This window comes from Acanthopagrus latus, chromosome 1 (assembly GCF_904848185.1).
Source record: "Acanthopagrus latus isolate v.2019 chromosome 1, fAcaLat1.1, whole genome shotgun sequence".
Lineage (NCBI taxonomy): Eukaryota > Metazoa > Chordata > Actinopteri > Spariformes > Sparidae > Acanthopagrus > Acanthopagrus latus.
Window position 1 is genome coordinate 16,705,532 of NC_051039.1, and position 18,928 is coordinate 16,724,459.

An 18,928-nucleotide genomic window follows, 5' to 3' on the forward strand; every position below is an offset into this window, starting at 1 on the left:
GAACTCAGCATCGCCCTCATCTTCTCAGCAAAAATCCCAGAGGATTTTAAAATGGATTGTCAGTTAGTACAGAGCATAAACATTGTGGTAAACACACAAGTAAACTGCTGGACCCAAAGTGCAAAAGTGCAAAAATGCAAAAACAGGCTTTAGGACTCATTCCTGTGGCGCTCTTTTGCCGATGATGTTAGCGTGTAACTCAAAGTGCTGCTGTGTTGGAGGGTCACGTTATGCTCGAAGAGAAGACGTTTGTAAATGCAACACTGTTGAACAATGAGGATGACAGAACACATCATTAGAAAAGTGAAGGAATGGTTATGTAACAATCAAAAAACGAGATTTTCAAAAGGGAGATGGTCAGACCCTTGTTAGTCATTCACATGTCCAACGTGTTGGTTACAGAAAGTTATAGAATTGGTTGTATCCCGAACCTGACGTCACAAAAATGTTTTGGTTGGGCTATTTAGACCATCTGGCGAGCAGCACTAATGGCATTTCCTGACCGCTGGCATGGCTGTAGACTGTTAGTCTTGTTTAGAATCTGAAGCCATCGCATGTATGATGCAAGCTGTGAAATTAATTGCCTTCCATGGGACAATAAGCCTGGAACCAAATCAATAAGCGAGAATGAAGGAAGGAAAACATTTGAGGAAACCCTGGGAAAACCTAGCACACAAATCCCCCGCTGTAGTGGTTGCTACAGAGCATGTTGTTGACTACATAACAGAGGCAGAGCAAAAAAATAAATAAAAAATAGCTCTACCTTTTTGTTGGGAAAACCACCCTCCTACTCTACATTAAAATGTTCAACACGGCTCCAGTGTTGTCGCATTTCAGTCCCAACATTGATGACTCATGAGACAACTCACTCAGCGACCAGATGAGTCAGTCTTGGACTTGACAAGTTGTGATGCAACTCAAACAGAATGATAGTGCCTTCGGATTTTCATAACGCACTCTTGGTACATGTCTTGGCTGCGACACTTCTGAATTATTTCCCACAGTCTATACCGCCGGTGATCACGTTATATCCCTTTCAATCACAACATCCTCCTCATTATCGTCGCTCATGCACAGAAACAGACTACAGCCTCGCAGGAGAACGGACAACCCCGGCTGTTGCTGCTCCTTCTGCCAGACCAAAATAGAAGCGGGAGTAGGAGCCAAAAACAACCTTGTATTTGTGTTCGACGATTGGCCTTTTCGGAGGAGATCCATTTTAGCCTCTTCTCAACAGCCCTCTCTGTACTTGATAGCCTGGTATCTACAAAAATAGTGTGCGCCTGCATATTTCTTTTTTCCCCTCCCTCTCAAACTGTCAACTTATGGGCCCTCTTGCTGACTGCGAGTGGCCTTTGTGCCTCGCATCAGGATAAAAGCACCTCCGGACTAAATGCACATAGATAGCAGGATAAGAGGAGGCACACAAGGACAAAGGAGGGAGGCCGTTCTTGGTCGATCCAAAGAGAAGCGCTGCCCTGTAGTCAAACTGTAAGCTGCGCATTTGTGCCAGCACTCAGGTTTGTGTACGTTTTCTGTTTGTGTACATGTCGTGTGCATGTCGGCGTGTGTGTGTGTTTGCGCGTCCGCTCCCCTGCCGTTAAGGCGTGAGGCATTAAGGGGTTGTGTAAGTGTATGCGTTGGCCAGGCAAAGGCAGTGACTCAGAGCGGTAGCTGTAGCTGGCTTACTTTCGGGTCAGTTAGCAGCAGCAAGTGTGTCTGAGGAGGCATGTTATAAAATGTGCCCGTCTGCAGCAGTCTCACTACACTACAGGAGGCGAGGAGGAGAGGAGAGGAGAGGAGAGGAGAGGAGAGGAGAGGAGAGGAGAGGAGAGGAGAGGATGGCTAAAAGCTAACTAGGGCAACACTGGGTCATTTCACATGAATAATGACATTTCAGTATCTTACTTTCTCGGGCCTCCAGCCATTAGTCTATAGCCTAATTCAACAAACTTGACGATGGAAAATGTGATTCATGCTGTTAGCAGCAGCTCACATTTTGGCTCAATAATGGCATTAAACTGGGGAAGCTGTGCTCCGCTCAGATCTTGGCTCTTGACTCCGTGCTGATGTTACCCAAGCTGCAAACAGCTGGAGAAACGTTTACGGTGCGCGCGCGCGTGTGTGAGTGAGTGTGTGTGTGCGTGTGTGGCATACCGATGAGCCAGGAGACACCCTCTTGTTAAATTATTCCATCCCACGTCAACCCCTCCCTCCCTCCCTCCCTCCCCCTCCTCTTCCATCACTCTTCCTCCTCCCCCTCTTGCTCTTCTTCTTCCACTCCTCTTGCTGCCATTCTCCCTTTCCTCCCACTCTCTCTGCTGTGTGCTTTGCTTCTTTACGCTTCATAAAATCCAGACGGGACCCTTGCATACGTCCCGCCCCCACGCATGTCAATCAAGCCCATTTGCTTCATAGCAACAGGATATCGGCGATGCCCGTGGCTCCTCCTCCCACACTCTTCTCCATCTCCTTATAGGGTAACATGTCTGCTTGTCAAACAAACCCCTCCCAATACACCCCCCCTCCCCTTCCCTTGTAAGGGTCTCACGTATGATTCCCCCTTCCTCGCACGCCATTTCTGGGAGACTCCCCGTCAACATCACTGAGTCTCCCTGCCATCACTCCATGAGCTCTGTCAACAGTCCGCATTATATGAAAGGTAAACACTCGAAAACAAAAAGACGATGACATCAATTGTCTCCTCATTAAGATACACACACGCCACCCCGGGCAGGTGAACACACAGACCCGCAGACACACATGTGTTTACCTAACTTGCACACACCTCTTTCACTACGTTAGCTTTTGACCATGAAACGAGTTTGTCTTGTTTAGAGCCCAGTCAATAATACAACACTCATTTGGTTATCCAGCATGGTTTTTAAAATGCACACAAGCCAGCGCCAGGGCGGTGTTGTCACTGTCAACCGCACCATCTGAAGAGTCAGCGAGGGGCAACCCCTATCTATTTCAGCGGCAGGTTCCTTCACAAAAGCCTCACAGCAAGTGCTTTTAGAGCCATTAGAGATGCAAATAGCAGCTAAAGAGGCATAACCGTCACAGGTTTGGGCAATTTGATAACCGTCTCCCTCTCCCTCTCTTTTTTCTTCTTTAGAAGCGCAGTGCAAAAGGTGTTTACCTCACATGGCTCTCCCGACAACTCTCTCCTCGCGCCTCGAACCATCTAACAATTTGCACAAAATGAATGACTCATGCAAGTTGCCACGGCAACATGGCTCATTGGGATCATTTAACGACCATCACTGTTAACCCTGCGAAGGATCAATAACAAGATTTGGGGAGGGTGTGGGAGGTGGAGGAGTTGAAACCTCTCGACCCGCTTTCAATTTATGCAAGCGTGGCAGTGTGTGTGTGTGTGTGTGTGTGTGTGTGTGTGTGTGTGTAATTTTGCAGCAGGTAAGCGTCTCTCCCTCGCCTCAGGGCACAAAGCTAAGGTGGGGCTTGAGAAAGTATTTTTTGCACCTGATCTGCTCAAGACTCAAAGCAAAAGGCAAAAAAAGAAATGAGTGTATGGTGACACTACAGAAGCGCTAATAAGTGCCAGCGGTCATAAGGCAATTCTGGACTCATACACATGTAACTGCAAAGTCAGCTCCACGGTCTGAAATTGCGTCACTGAGCAAACTAGTTCCCTCCAGTTGACCTACAATATTATCAAATCTCCCAGTTGCTCTCCATCTCTTTCGCCTCCTCTCATTTGTCGACGTCTGCATAATTTCAGCTCCCTCGTCCACGGGCTTCCCTGGTAACTGCCAGAGGGTGTCCCGTCACCTTAAAAATCAATTTTCTATTCTCCTGCTCCCATTCTCTCCCTCTTTCTCTCTCTCTTTTCCAACCCATCCCCCTCTTCCAGGGGCTCTTGGAGGAAAACATTGAGATAACAGCTGCCAGGGCCCCGGGGAGAGCGAGAGGAGGGAGAAAAGAGGTCAAACAGTAAAGAGAGCAGGAATCCAAGGTACAGCTGAAAGAGAAGCACACACGCAAAAAAAAAAAAAAGACTGGAAGGAACGCACACGCACGGGGAGAGAGAGAGAGAGAGAGAGAGAGCCTGACTCACACCAGACGAAATGATATGAACGTGACACTTGCATGCACCAACTTTGCAGCCCACTGTGTGCTTGAGCTTCTGTGTGTTTGTGAAATGTGTGACACAGAAATTACAGTGAGGAGGTGTTGTTAGCTGAATAGATGCAGAAAGGGAGACGGACGAGAAAGAAAGAGAGAGTAAGAAAAGAAAAAAAGGACAGAGACAACTGTTCCGGGGACACCTGTCCCTTTCACTCGCAGGCTGTAGCGATGTACAGAGACAGCTGCAGAGGCAATAAAGAAGAAAGACTTTTCCACTTACCTCTCCTCCCCCTATCCCTCCACTGTTTCCACTCTTTAGCCTTAGAGACGTCTGAAGACTTCGCTGCTCTGACTGCTACATGCAGCTGCACACACTAACACGCCGTACTGTATGTTCACATGGATTCCTCTGAGCATACATAATACATGGCAGAGCACAGTTTCTGGCAGCAGTGGCTCTTGATGTTCAGATTGCGTGCACTTCTAGCTCTGGGCAGGAGAACAGATGCCACAACAACGGCGCGCAAATAATACATCGCCGCTCGTGCGTTTTACCGTGGCGAATCATAATTGCAGCGATACAATCTCTCCAGCCTGTATCTCGCTGTTATCTACGCCTACTACACTAGTTTCAGTGTTTGTATCCCTCACAGCGACTGGCCGATGACTCCTAACGAGAGTCTGAAACGCCCTGACCGGACCGCTCTAGTAAAGGGGTCAAGTAGAGTCCTCATCTGTTAGTAGTTAATTAACATTTCATGCTCAATGACAGTGCTGCTCCGCCGCCGCTTCATGTACAGTGAAAGCCCGAGCCTTGGCGAGGAGCGATACAGCAGACGCGGTACACAGAGGAGGATATGAAAAGATATGAAGATAAACACTCACCGACAACACAGAAGGATAGTACAGTCCCATCATCGTATTCTGTGCAACAACTCAAACTGTCGTCGCTCCTCTCTCCTCTCCTCTCTCTCTCTCTCTGTCTCTCTCACGCGCTCTCTCTCTCTTTTCCTCCTCTCACGCTGCCTCGCTTTTTCTCCCTCTCTCCGAGCCTGTGTCACCTCACCAGCTCAGTCTCTCTTGTCTGTCTCACAGATTCAAAATCTCCCTCTCTCTGCCCCCGCTCACTCTGTCTGCCATGCCAATCCCCCCTTCCCTTCCCTTCCCTTCCCTCCCTCCCGCCCTCCCCCCGCCCCCCGCCACCTCCTCCGCAGCTGGCCTCTGTCCCTGTCACTCTCCCTCGCTTGCTTACTCGCTTTCTTTCTTTTCTCCCCCCCCGTCTCTCTCTCTCTCTCGCTCTCTCTCTCTCTATCCCTCTCTTTCTGTCTCCGTCTCCCACTCACTCTTTTCTTTCCCTTCTCCCACTCGCTCCTTCTTCTCCCTCTACCCCCAGCCTTCTGTTTTGCTGCTGTGCCCTTGCCTGCTCATCTCTTCTGTCTCCTCTCCAGTCCTCCTCCTCCTCCTCTCTCACCCAGATAGCCTGACGCCTCCCCCCTCCTACTTCTCTGCCTCTGTCACACCTGCAAACTTTCCCCTCCCCTCTGCTTCCAATCTCGTGTCGCAGTCCCTCCCTCCTCTCTCTCTCTTTCTTCTTCTGCTCTCTTTCTCCATGTAGGTGAGTTAACTGGGGCTGCTGGCACCACTGGGAGAGGTGAAGTGAAGACGTTCTCTCTCTCTCCCTCTCTCTCCCTCTCTCTGTCTCTAGCCCCTTTCAGATGTGCATCCTTGTTACATAAATGTTCTGGCTTTTTTTTTTTTTTTACATTTGTTTAATGTTTGAATACAGGCCCGAGTCACTTTTCTGTAAAAGTCACGACTGCACTCGGCACCTCCAACACAGCTCAAGGCTGAATACTGTAAGGGATTGCTCACATTGACAAGACCGCGGATAATTACCGCCCTGCACCACAATTCCCCTCAGCTTCACGGAGCATTTTAGCATCTTTCAGCACCTTGCTTTGATTTTTACAGCCTGCAACTTCTCTTTTTGGTTCACTTCTCCTTTGAGCCCTTATCAATCTCGTTTTTTGGCAGCACATGGTGGCTGTTTTCATCAAGAAGGCTCTGAAAAACACACATGATGCTTCCTGCCCAGCACTCAACCACAGAAGAACAAAGCTAGCAAGACGTTTTGGTCAGACACATGAATAATTGTGTATCGCATCAGAAACATCAAAGATTCCTGTCATATTATTTGCAATAAAAAAAAAGGATCAACACTGTCTTCCAACATGACAGCGCTGTACTCATCCAATGGACATAGACATAGTTTCCTATGAATCCCTTTTGCGCAGGAGGGCAATTTATTTCTTGCCTGGGAATGGCGGACTCTGCCCGTGACAATGAGAACTACTCTAACTACTCGAGCCCCAATTACAAAACATAAATGATTAAATATGAATACTTAAATATTGGCTCGACAGGGTTGTGACTTAAGGTTTAAATATGAGTAGACAGAGCAAACATTGTTTTATTCCGCTTTCGGAAATCTGTAAATACTGATCGTTTCTTATGCGAAGAAAAAATTAAATAAATTTGATAGAACACCACGAATGAGACACTAATAAGTTGTCATTCTTGTTGTGATCAATCACTCTATAAAAATCTGATTTTAAGTAATGTGTGTTATTATATAGTAGTTACATTGTCAAGGATTACATTTTTGATCAGGTCATTTAAATATGGCAACTGTTTTGTAACAGCATCTCACAAATTGAAGAAAACACAGTATGCCTTGTAGTTTTGTATCCCAGTACTGTTTTTGTTTTTGAGTAATGTATGTAAATGCTGAGTATTGAACATACATTTTATTTCTCTTTCTCAATAATGTTAATAAGGTACATAATTTAGAGCAGATGACTTGGTCCATATGACTTCAATCAAAACTGGGAGAAAAAGCGGTGTGTGACGATTTATTCTGAAATTCCTTTGCAATTTTGTTTCTTCTCAATTATTTACCTATAATGTTAAAAATGTGAACACGGTTTTATTTGCATTGAAAATGTTTGAGATAAAGAGAAAAACCAAATATTTGTGGAGCATATATCGTAAATACATGGTGCAATATTTAGGTTTAATTTTGATGTAATCCAAAATGTAATCAGATTAGGTTTTCAGTTCTTTTATCCATTGGATTACATTGCTCATTACAATTAAAGTTGCCATTTAATGCGATTTCTGTCACTATTTCAAGTTAATCTGAATTAACCCTGTACATATGAGCAAACAGAAGCTAAACGAGAGCCTTGTCTTACATCTTGTGTGATGCTGTTGAGAAAAATTACAGCAAAGTCTTAGAATTTATTAATAGAATATGACATTCTAACTAATGAATGGAATGAATGAAATTGATGAAAAACATTTATTGGTATGAGTAATATTGACTAGCATCCTTCTTGTGCTCATGAGACTTGTGGTTCTCTACTGATCGGTTATGTCAGGTTTGAATGATGTCACTGGATGATCACCTATGTGAGAGGGGAAAGCACAAAATGAAACTACTCCAGCAGACGGATGAAGCCAGCTAACTCTCATATTCCACGTCCAAAAAAAAACAGGCATGTCTCTTTGTCTTCACACATCGAGCCACTGCTGCTCTCCAGGCTCTTCCTTTCAGGAACCTCTTTGATCGCATCATTCTCACACGGCTGTTGACAATTTAGCACCTCAGTGTTGAGGGAGCCTCCACTGCCCAGCATTGTTTTATTCCTCTCTGTCTTTTTTTCCCCTGGTCAGAGGCCGGTTCACACCTCCGAGTCCCCCAAGCAGTCCTTTCTGTCTGACTTCTTTACATCCCGACAAACAAGAGATCGCTCACAAGAGGTAGCATCGCAGCCTTTAAGATCATCCTGCGGACATTACCATTAAGAGCTAATTGGCTTCTGCAATATCCGCTAAACAGCGCAACAGACAGCCAGGGAAAAAAAAACTGTATACTGCAGCAATTAAGAGTGTACAAGTGAAGGCTTAAGACAGATAAAAGTGCAGATAAGCAGCCAGAGGTTGTTGGGCATCACGGAGAGCGGGGGATGAGGGGATTACAGGAAGAGCATGAGAGGATGAGTGGATGAACAGAGGATGATCTAAGGATTAACCACGTAAACTGAGAAGTCTAATAACACAATCACCGGGCTAATACAAACAGCAGTAAACAGATTGCAGCTCACACAGCCACACAGCCACACACACAATTCACAATACAGTTCTTCTGCATGGGTGTGTATTAGTGTTTGTTCGAGGGAAACCAGAATATCCAACAGAGAAAAAAAAACAAGATTTAAAAGCTCAGAGATGATTAATAATATTGTTGAGAATAGAAAGAGAAGCAGTGGGAGGGTATGACTGGAAGAGTGAAGGGTATGGAGGCATGTCTTCTTCTACACGACCGATAAATTATAATCTACACCCCCACCTTGTGGTTTACAGAGCGTCACTGAGCCATAATAATGCTATATGAATACTGTATCCAGATGGGACATGGACTGTACTAGATGATATGATGGTGGATTATCATTAACGTGGATTTTCTTTTGAAGGTTTGAGATCAAATTATGTCCTTACCTGACTATGAGATGGGTAGCCATGGTAACCAAGGGTCAAAGGGTCATTGTTCTGAAAGAGAGGAGAGGAGATTTTAGGATACATGGTAAGTTTTCTGGGAATTACACAAGACATGGGCTCATTATTCACTGTTTCACTCCCTTGTTCTCCCTCTCTCCACATTTGACTTTACAGCTCCGTGTTGTTACAGACTCCAAATCAAATTAACTCCGCCGGTGACACACTCCTGCTATCTCCTTCAGAGTTATTTTTCCACCCAGCGGATCTTTTGTCTGCTTGTAAAAAAAAAAATGGAAAAAGAAAGATGTGATAACGGGGGCGAGTGAGATCATGCGAGCAGGAGATGAAAAGACGGGCAAGAAAAGAACGAGTGTCACCCCAGCTCTTAAATCATAAATAGGTCAGGAGTGTCAGCGAGCATGAAGCCCCATTGGTGTGAAATGGCATCATGAGCACTGATGCAATCTCCGACACATTCCTTTCCATGTTCTGGCAGCGGAAAGCGGGGACGGATACATCAAACATCTGCTGAGTAATTACAGTTAAACAAGACGCGTTAAAAATAAACTCATTTTGTTCGGAGCCAAATATGAAAAACAGAAATCACGTCCCTGCTCCCTAAAATAGTTTGTAACTCACTTTATTTGTACTCATAACATTGTGTTCCAGCCTTTATGCTAATGCATTCCACTAAAAAGGGGAGATTTTCACAGCAATTACAACTCGCTTTGAAGGGGGAAAACACATTTGCCTGTCTCTGGCTTCATATCACTAGATTAGAAAACAACTCGACTCCTCCCTCCTCTTTCTCTCCTTCCCCCACGATCTTCCTTTCATCTGGAACCAATGTCCCTCATCTGCTCTGTCCCCAAGGGGAACACTTTGCTCCGCGCGCTTCACAGCGTGAGTTCAGCTGATTAATACTGTAGCCATCTAACTCTGGACCTCATGGGGGCATTTCACTAAAAACTAGCTTCCAAATGCAAGAGGCTTGGCTTCAGAGGAGAGAGGAAGTGTCTTCACGATCGAAAACTGCAGTTTGTGTGCGTCTATCTCAGAGCCAAAAATGTACTTAGTGAACTGGCTTTGGGAGGTAGAAGCTCTAAATAATGAATCACCTCTTAGAGGCTTGAATAACATGAATAAAGTATAAACCTTATTTTACAGCGAGGACAAACTCTAAACTCAATGCACTGACGGTATGGAGCAGAGGAGCGAAAAAAGGGGAAACAAAAAAAGATTTATGGGGCGGCACACTGTGTCAAAGTGAAGGGGGAGGTGTTGTTAAAACACTCACATCTGGAATTCATATTTGCGAGAGGCTGAGGGAGGAACCAGAGCTGGAAATACGACGGGAAATGGACAGCAATGAAAAAGGGAAAAAAAAGAGAGAGAGATGGAGGGAGCAAAGACAATGACTCATACATGAGCGGAGTCATGTGCTTAATTTCCTTAAGGAACTGGGAGGAATGAGAGAGCGAGGGCTGCTCAAGATGAAGTCTCACTCTCGACACCACAGTGTTTGAGAAACAAGAAAGATGGTGTGCCTAACGCACTGTCTACAGGCGGGGGTGGTGGTGGTTTTTGAGGGGGCGGGCGAGGGGGGTAAGGCTAAATCAAGAGAGGAGACTGCAGGGGAAGACCGGGTGAGCAATCAGGAGAAAGTAACAAAATGACTTGAAGTCAACAGATGGCGAGGAGGGGAGGAGGGGGGAGGAGAGACGAGCTGGAGGGGGGACGGGCCCTGTAATAATAAAATCTGAAAACAAGCGAGGGATGAGAAGCCTCCCAAGTTTCTCCTTCACGCCATCTTTCCACAATGCGACAGTAATCCCTCTTACTCATGAACCCTGCTACTCCCTCTCCAAAAACTACAGGTGGTGGTAGGTGTGTGTGTGTGTGTGTATGATTGTTTAGGGAGTGTGTGTGTGTGTGTAATGTCTAATTTTGGTCACAAGACTTGTGTCTATTCCTATCGTGCCTTGGGACTGCTGCTCTTCTGAGGAGGAGTAGAGGAGGAACTACATTTCACTGCGCTGAGAGTCAGCCTACCTAACTGCAAAGCAGGGCACTCCATCCACTCAGGAGGATGTGAATCCATTTCATCCACAGAGCACTTACGTGCTAAGCCTCCAAACAGGCGGCCAGATGATCTTTAGTTTATTTTCCCCTCGACATACTTCACATCCCTCCGACTTTCCTCAGTAAACCTACACATGCATTTTCAGGGGGCTGTCAGCTGCAGTCAAAGTGGATTTTGGACGCAGCCTCATCAGTTTTGATTTAATAATAATAATAATAATAATAATAATAATAATAATAATAATAATAATATAGCAGTATCGGCTCGTAAAATGACATGCCACATAATTAAACTGATGTCCGCTGCACTGATCTGGCTCTCAAGATAAAACTGTAATTTTTAACCCCCCCCCCCTTCAATTTATTTCTCATCTGATTGGAGAAGATTACAATTTGCATGTAATTATTTACAGCACAAACATAATTGCCCATCATGATTGCTCGACATCATTACATCATCTGAAACTGGAGCCCAAGACACTGGACATTCGAGGCTGATGTTGAGGCCCAATTTTTGGTAGAAATTTCTGGCTGCTGATCAGTTTTGACATTTTAGCAAGGATCAATTTGAACTGATTATGGAAGAATTGTTTATTAAAGAGACAGTTGAACCCGGACACCGAAAACAAGTGGTCAAGTTATTTAATGATGACCATAATTCTACATGATCTCAGGCACTTTGTGAACTATGTCTACAGCTGATACTAATAATACTATCAATCTGTGGGGCATTTCATTGATTGACTAATTACTTGTTTAATCAAAGAAATGTCATATAACTTTCTCAAAGTACTGACTTCTGGCTTTCTTGAATTACCTACTGCCTTAACATTCGATTATTGGTTAGACATGAATAAGATACGAAATATGTTGACAGACATGATTTATTTGATACAAAATCAGATTTAAAGAACAGATAAAATAAAAACAAAGTTATTTGAATGATCAAAAATAATTTCTTCTGTCTCCTATTCGTCACTATGCAGCTACTAAATAGTTTAAATGTAGTATCAGTCTGTGAACAATTAATTCTTTTACTTTCTGGCTTACAAATTACTTGTATTTTAATTGAATAAATTTTCTCATTTTATCTCTTTTTATAGATTTGATAAGCAAGTAATTTGTAACAAAATACTTTTTGATGTTTTGTTCCTCTCTGATTGTCAGTTTATACCTTTTCAAAAGCAATATCATGTGGAGATTGGAAAGTTTGTATAATCTGGCACTCCCCCACACTTACTGAGTGCAACACCAACAATTTGCCAGACATACAGTGATGAGTGTGGTTAGCACCGCACCTAATTACAACACAACATGTTAAGTGTTGAAAACTTTTATGTTGAAGTGAACATGTATGTAACGCTGTGATCCCACCCCCTCACTGAAGTTACACAGTGCAGAAACAAGTGGAAGCTGTGACAGAGACACCATTCATCCTATTACAAGACACTGTACCACCAACAGGATTTAGAAGCTGATAGCTTAAGGTTAAAAAGTTACATAATGTTGCTTTACTCTGAAAATTCCTGGCAGTGATTAATCAATTCATGATTATTCATCAACACTGTGTCTAATTATTACATTTTTTTCTGAGCCTGGAGGAGAAGCTCTTAACAAATCACGGTAAATAGTGCATTAAAATCCACCGGAGAAAGAAGACCAGGCTGACAAATCAAATAACTGCAATTGATATGTGACGATAACTTCACTCCAACCACATCAGATCGGCCCTGCAGCAGAGCACCAAAACATGCAGCAGTCTTCTCTCTGCTGGTCTCTCTCAAACATAATTCAGTCAACAGACCTCCACCGGCAATTCATCACAGAAAAACAGGGGCCCAAAAACTAAATAAATATTCTCAACTTGCAGCAGGAGTACATTTTTCTTGCTGACGTTTTCATTCTATTTCAGAGCCGGGGCTGAGATGAAAGTACAGAGGGGTGATCCACCTACATTAACGTCCGAGTCAAGTCATTCGTCCTCAGCACTGTCACCCCAGGCAAGACCTTATTAGGTTAGAGAGAGCCCCGGTTCCTGCGCAGAGTGACAACAAAACACGGGCTGCTCAGCAGCACGCCGGATGGATATCGAAGCAGACAACCTCCTCTCGACATATCCCAAAATCTGGGCTAGAGACCCCGGGTGTTGTTATGAATCCCCCGTCATCCTGAAAGATTCAGGACTTCCCCGGCACGGCACTTGAATGCAAAATAGACTGGATGTTTTGTTTTTCTATTGGATGCTAGTTTGGAAGCTATTCAGCAACTTAACAGGAATTATTTAAAATCTATACTGTTGCATAAGCACCAAGAGGACAGCAGCTAACACGAGAGAAGCAAACCTTTGAACTCTCACTGCTGAACGCACTCGGTGAGCCTCATTCGTCCCTGTTAGCTGAGCATTCAGTCATGTGCTGCATGTTGCATGCACTGATTTATACATGCTTTGCTGCTCTGTGAAAACTTTGCAGATCCGACTTGACGGCGCATTTCCACCCCCGCAATCTGATGACATCATACCTTAATGAGAGAAACAGCAGTGTCAGTGGCTAAATGGGAATGATCCCATTATTGGGCTGGAGTGGTGCAAATGGATTGCTCTTTACCACAACCACACCCCATTGTGTTGGCTTCAGTTACAGGTCAGAGTTCAAACTCCTGCCGTGGTGCCAGCAATAAATGGCTTCTTAAGAAAAAGAAAAAAGGATGGAGGAAGGCAGTCAGGGTGCTTTATGAGAGCCAGGGTGCTGTTTGCTGTAATATTTTCCATCCCTTACCCTCCTTGAAGATTAGCTTTACAGAAGTGCTTGTGTGCATTTTTATAGGCATTTCTTTGAAAGCCAAACGCTTCGATTTGAAAAGTCGGAAAATTGAATGTCACTCAACCCCAATTCGCTTCCTAGAATATGAAAAGTGCAAGCGGGTTCGGGGAATAAAAATATGTCACAGTGCTTAATATGCACACACAGTGGGATTCAGAGGGTGAATGTTATTATGTGTGTGAGGCACAGACCACAGTGGAAAAATAATATGAGTATATGGTAAAATCTTTGAGGCTGGAAAAACCTTGAGGGCTCGAACTACCTGTATATTTTTGGGGAAACGTGAAACACAAATTTAGGGCTGCAACTTGTAATCACTTTCATTTTTGATTTGTTTTATTTTCTCAACTAATCAGTCAGCTTAAAAATATTAAACAGTCTCTTAAGGTCTTATTTAAGGGAAAAGTTGACGCTTTGGGGTGGAGACCAACATTCCTTCAGCCTCAGTATTTGACAGTTTGCGGGTCACAAAAAGAAGCTTTAAAGTCCAGGGCAACATCTTCAAATGCCTTATTTTGTTTGAGCAACAGCCAAAATCCCCAAAACATTCAGCACAGAATGATATAGAACAGACAAAAGCACTGTTGAGATTTGAAAGGCTCGAAACTGCTCATTTTTCTGGTATTTTTGCTTCAAAGTTTCTTGAAGATAATTCTGAAAACAGCAGGTGAAAATATCTGTCGTTCAACTAATGGATACACAACTTACTATATTATAATCTTCAGTCGCCGTTTACCATTGTGTGAGTGTTCAAAGGTTGCGTTAGGGCTGCAACTAATGAATAGCGATTGTTAGTTATTCTGCTGATCATTTTTTACAACTGATCATTTAATCAACACAATTTTATAATAATAATAATAATAATAAGAAGAAGAAGAATAACAACAACAGAAATAAAAATGTGTAGAAAATGCTTATCACAATTGCCCACAGCTCAAATTATTGTCTCAAAGTGCAAAACCAAAGAGTTTTTAAGAAGCAGAGGGATGTTTGATATGTTTGCGTGACTGAAGCAAAAATAAGATTACTTAAATGATCAATCAATCAATCAATGTTCTATTGATCGACTATGTGTGTCTGTGTGTGTGTGTTGTCTAAACCCTCTGCCTTAGATAAGGATCTCAGGATCAGTGTGGTTATAATGCCCCCTCCAGTATGAGATCCCATTAGCTGGAAACAAAGCCTCTTTACTGCCAGTGATAGGGCAAATCTGTTCCTGCACCAACTGAGAGAGGAAGGCAGGGAAGAGGGTGGGGGCAACTCTCCCACTCTCATTTCCGGACTGTCCAGCCAGCTCACGTTCAATACATTTTAGGGGCTGAAGGTATTGATCTGCGCCTCTCTCTCCCACACACAAACACACGCTCACTCTTCCACTCACATCTGTTTAAGTGCATTACGTTCCTAAGCCTGTCTGTCAGCACTCATGGACGACATGACGATGTAAGGCCAGCCATTTAGTTTTTCCAAACAGGAGCAAAAAGGCCACTTCACCTCCATTAGAGGCCCTTTCAATGGCCGAGAAATAGCTTTTCCGTCTTCCAATTGAGTGCTTCACCCTACATAATACACCATAATGATGTCCAGAGCCTCCTCTTGCCCTCCTGTGATGCTCTATTAAGAAATATTTGCCCAATTTTGGATCACTAAGGGGGAAAAACAGCAAATTGATTCTACTGACATTAAAAGAAAAGAGGTCAAAAGAGCCCAGGCACAGAATGAGAGGCAAAAAAAACACTGCTGCAGATACAAGCAGACGCCTGAGAATCAGGGTATTTAGATAAATTAGGCGTTGGGTGATTGCCCCCCACAATAAAACTGGAGGGCTTTGTTTACCTCAAATACCACCACCCTCCTCTTCAAAAGATCACACAAGCAAACACACTCAATTTCCATTTTGAACCAAATGTTCTCCACACCACATGGCACAGAGGTTTGTTTTTTTGCATAACAAAAGGTCACGTTTGTTTACATTCCCCACCCCCTCTGCTGGGACTCTGTCTAGGGTTTTTACAGATATTCATAACACAGAATATGCTCTTTGGGGGTGTTATGGAGCAACAGGGTGTCTGACCAGCAATGCAACAACAGAGTGGATTGACTTTACACAAACTGGACTCATGCTATTCCTGCTTAAACCCGAAGCAAATGCCTGCAGCCGCTATGCTATACTGTAGCTTATGTAGCCAACACCATGGGCTACAATCTTACTATCGAAATGGCCTCTTACTACTGAGTTAGCACCATGTAGAGTCATTTACAGCTGTGAAATGTGCTGGTGTTTCCTGCAGTGCTGGTAATGGACTGGTGGGAGTCTGTAGAGGGCCAGTGGGGCCCTTCTGCTGCAGCTAGAGGTGCTGTGTGTGCAGCTAAAGCAGATCAGACATGCAACCACAGCAGAAGGATATTTAAAAAGGTGAATAATGTGCACGACGTTGCAGCACGCTGGTTATGGCCGTGCCTGCATCACTGTGTCAGGACAAAAGGAAAAAAAGAAGCGCCCCCATTTCTCCTCTCCTCACCTGACCAACCTCGCCGATGCCTCCCGAGCCGTCGATCCGGGGACGCTTGCACTCCGCGCCGGCCGAGTCCACCAGAGCGGCCGCTGTCTGCCCGTCGGGCTCCGGGTCTCCGCGCTTCATGCCCCGGACAACCGCAGGAGCACCGCCCGCGTTGGGATGCACCCCGGCCATGGTGTCCAGCTCTCTATCCCGGTCCATGAGACCCCGGGACACAGGCAGCATGATGGATGCAACGTCGGTCGACATTAACATTTAAAAATCTTCTTTTGTCCCCTTTGCCTGAGCTAAAAAAAAAAAAAAAAAAAACGGGGTCCGGAATACGACTGGATCTACTCGTGTGCACCTCTGTGCTTACAGCCAGTCTGTGGACAGTGTCAAGTCTTTTTTTTTAATGCTGCCAATTAGCTTTTTTTTTTTTTCTTTTTTTTTTAAATGTGTTTTCTCTACTGGGCCTTTTGAATGACCCCCCTACCCCCTGACAGAGTGGATGTATCTGGAAAATGTTCAGGGTTCAGAAATCCTGCTTACACGGCGCGACTAAACACACAAAAAACACTTAAATTATAAGCAGCTTTGTCAGGTATATTTGCAGCTAATGTAGCCCCCCCTTGTTTGCTGACCGTGGATCAGTATTTACTGCGGGGCTGCCTGAGAGGCCTACGTTATTTCAGATCATAACAAACCAATTAAATAAACATCGATCACAACAATGGCTCCTGAGCATTAAACCTACCGGCCAATTTCCCAGTGCCCTCTTCTTTTTTTGTTTTGTTTTGTGTTTTTTTTTCCTCTCTCAACTGGTCAACCGTCTGTGTATTTCTTTCTTTTCTTTTTTCTTTTTTAGGAGCACAGCAACATCAACATCCTACCGCAACCTCAAGACGAGAGAGGGAGAGGGAAAAAAAAAAAACCTCTCAAACATGTCTTCCCTGTCGCCTTTCCTTTTTCTCTTCCTCTCTCCTGTTCTTATTAGCCGCCACAGACTTGCAGCACAGAGCAAAGAGGTTTTCACTTGAAAGTCAAATCCTCGTCAGGAGCTCTCTCTTCCCCCCATGTTAGTCCGCAAAGTCTGCGTGAACGGGGAAAAAAAGAACGACTTCAGCCCCGCAAAAAAGACACAACTGACGGACGGAAGGACGGACGGACGGAGGGTCTGCAGTGTTTCCTTCTCTCTCTCTCTCTCTCTCTCGCTCTCTCTCTTTCTCTCGCCTATGATTTTCTTTGCTCTCTCGGTTTTCTCCCGGTGTGATCTTGTAGCGTGTGTGTTACAGAAAGGAAATTGTCCTCCCCTCCCTCCTTCCCTCCTTTCCTCCCTCCTCCTACTCTCTCGGTGTAGTCATTCCCCTCCTCCTATCTTCCGCTCCCCGTTTGAACGCTGAGCCAGGCAGCCATGCAGCCTACAAACACACGCAGTATGCCGCAGTGCTTCTTCCATACATTTCACCGAGGGGAGGCGTGTGTGTGCATGTGTATGTATGCATTTGTGTGTGTGTGCGTGAGGAAGACCCCTCCACCCCCTCCTCTTCCAGCACTGAGATACTGCTGTCCTCTTACAGTAAAAACCTTTAAAACAAGCGCTTTATAGACATCTGTTTCAAAATATTGAGGGTGTGTGTGTGTGTGGTTTGATGGTGGACAGGAAAGCAGATGGGTGGGCTTGTATTTATTAATGGTCTAGGTCCAGCTCTGGAAGATTTCATTCCTAACTCATTACACAACACAATACATAGGCCAAGGTCTTCACACAAGCCCAGCTGTGAGTCATGCAGCATGGAGTACCTTATGTTCCCCCGGCATTTTTATTGCTTGGATGACACCCAGTGGTCAAAGGCTACCATGAGCGGCAAAGACTTGAAAGGCAATTTGTCAGAGAAAAAATATGCTATTGAGCAACAACAACAACAACAACAACAAAAAACTGCTTGAAAGAGTCTCCCCTCTTGATTTGCAGGGTTTCAAAGAGAGACACCTTTTCTTGAGTGTCAGAAAAAGACAATAACCTCATCCGCCACTATCTGGTACATATTAGATTCAATGTTTATTATTCTGTTCCCAGTATGTTCAGAGCAAAATTACCCAGAGTCAAATTCCTTCTTTGTGTACACAGAGGCCATTGCCCCCTTAACTCTGAGTCCGGACCCCCCTGTGGCCCCCCCAACAGGGAGTCTGCATCAATAATACAATGATTTTTCTTCTTTTTTTTTTCTTGCAATGATTTTGTATTGAAGGGAAAGATGGAAATAAAGTGTTATATGTGCCCCCTAACAAAAAAGCCCCTATTAAAACTGGTCTAGAACCGCCACTGCATCAAAATGTGGTTTCAGGCTGTCTGTCTTCAGGAAGTCTCTGCTCCCGGCCAAGAAATAGTCCCACACATAATCTGCATAAAAGTTGTCTCTTGTACAAATCAAACAAAAATACATGAAACTGGTTAACTGGTGAGTTTTATTGGTTTATATCGCTGAGAGACACCTGAGAACAGTGATACCACTTTTATGTTCAGTTTTTCAAAATGAAGCTAATTCAAGGAGAGGACACAGTTAGCTTGGCTTAGCATAAACACTGGAAACAGGGAAAACAGCTTGCCTTTTGATCTATGTAAAAAAAAAAAAAAGTCTTTGTACAAATTAAACAAGGTATTTAACTGGTGAGCTTTAGAGGTTTGTATAAGATAATAGATAATAAGATAATTGAGAATATCGAAACAACCCTGATTTACAAGCTACAGCCAGGAGATGGTTAGATTTGCTTAGCATTAATACTGGAACTGGGCACAACAGAAAAATCCACCCAACAGCATCTCTAAAGCTCATTAATATTTATCCTGTTTGATTCATACAAAAAATAAGT

At 44.2% G+C, this 18,928-nt stretch overlaps 1 protein-coding gene across 6 annotated transcripts in view; it reads right to left on the reverse strand.

Annotated features, from left to right (window-relative positions):
• The window catches only part of LOC119020165 (RNA binding protein fox-1 homolog 2-like), a 39,746-nt gene extending 22,370 nt beyond the window's left edge, over nt 1-17,376 (reverse strand). Inside the window, exons 1-2 of one of the 6 annotated variants that reach the window (XR_005075241.1) lie at nt 16,079-17,374; nt 8,653-8,703 (exon numbers count right to left, since the gene is read on the reverse strand). Coding sequence is in view for 5 of the 6 variants with exons in the window: in XM_037099349.1 (XP_036955244.1) it covers nt 8,653-8,703; nt 16,079-16,330 (303 nt within the window). In the remaining variant the exon portion in view is untranslated. Of the gene's footprint in view, nt 1-4,977; nt 5,225-8,652; nt 8,704-16,078 lie in introns of those variants that run through there. The other 5 variants (XM_037099349.1, XM_037099340.1, XM_037099332.1 and 2 more) reach the window with 5 other exon arrangements.
• Between the last annotated feature and the right edge of the window lie 1,552 nt (nt 17,377-18,928).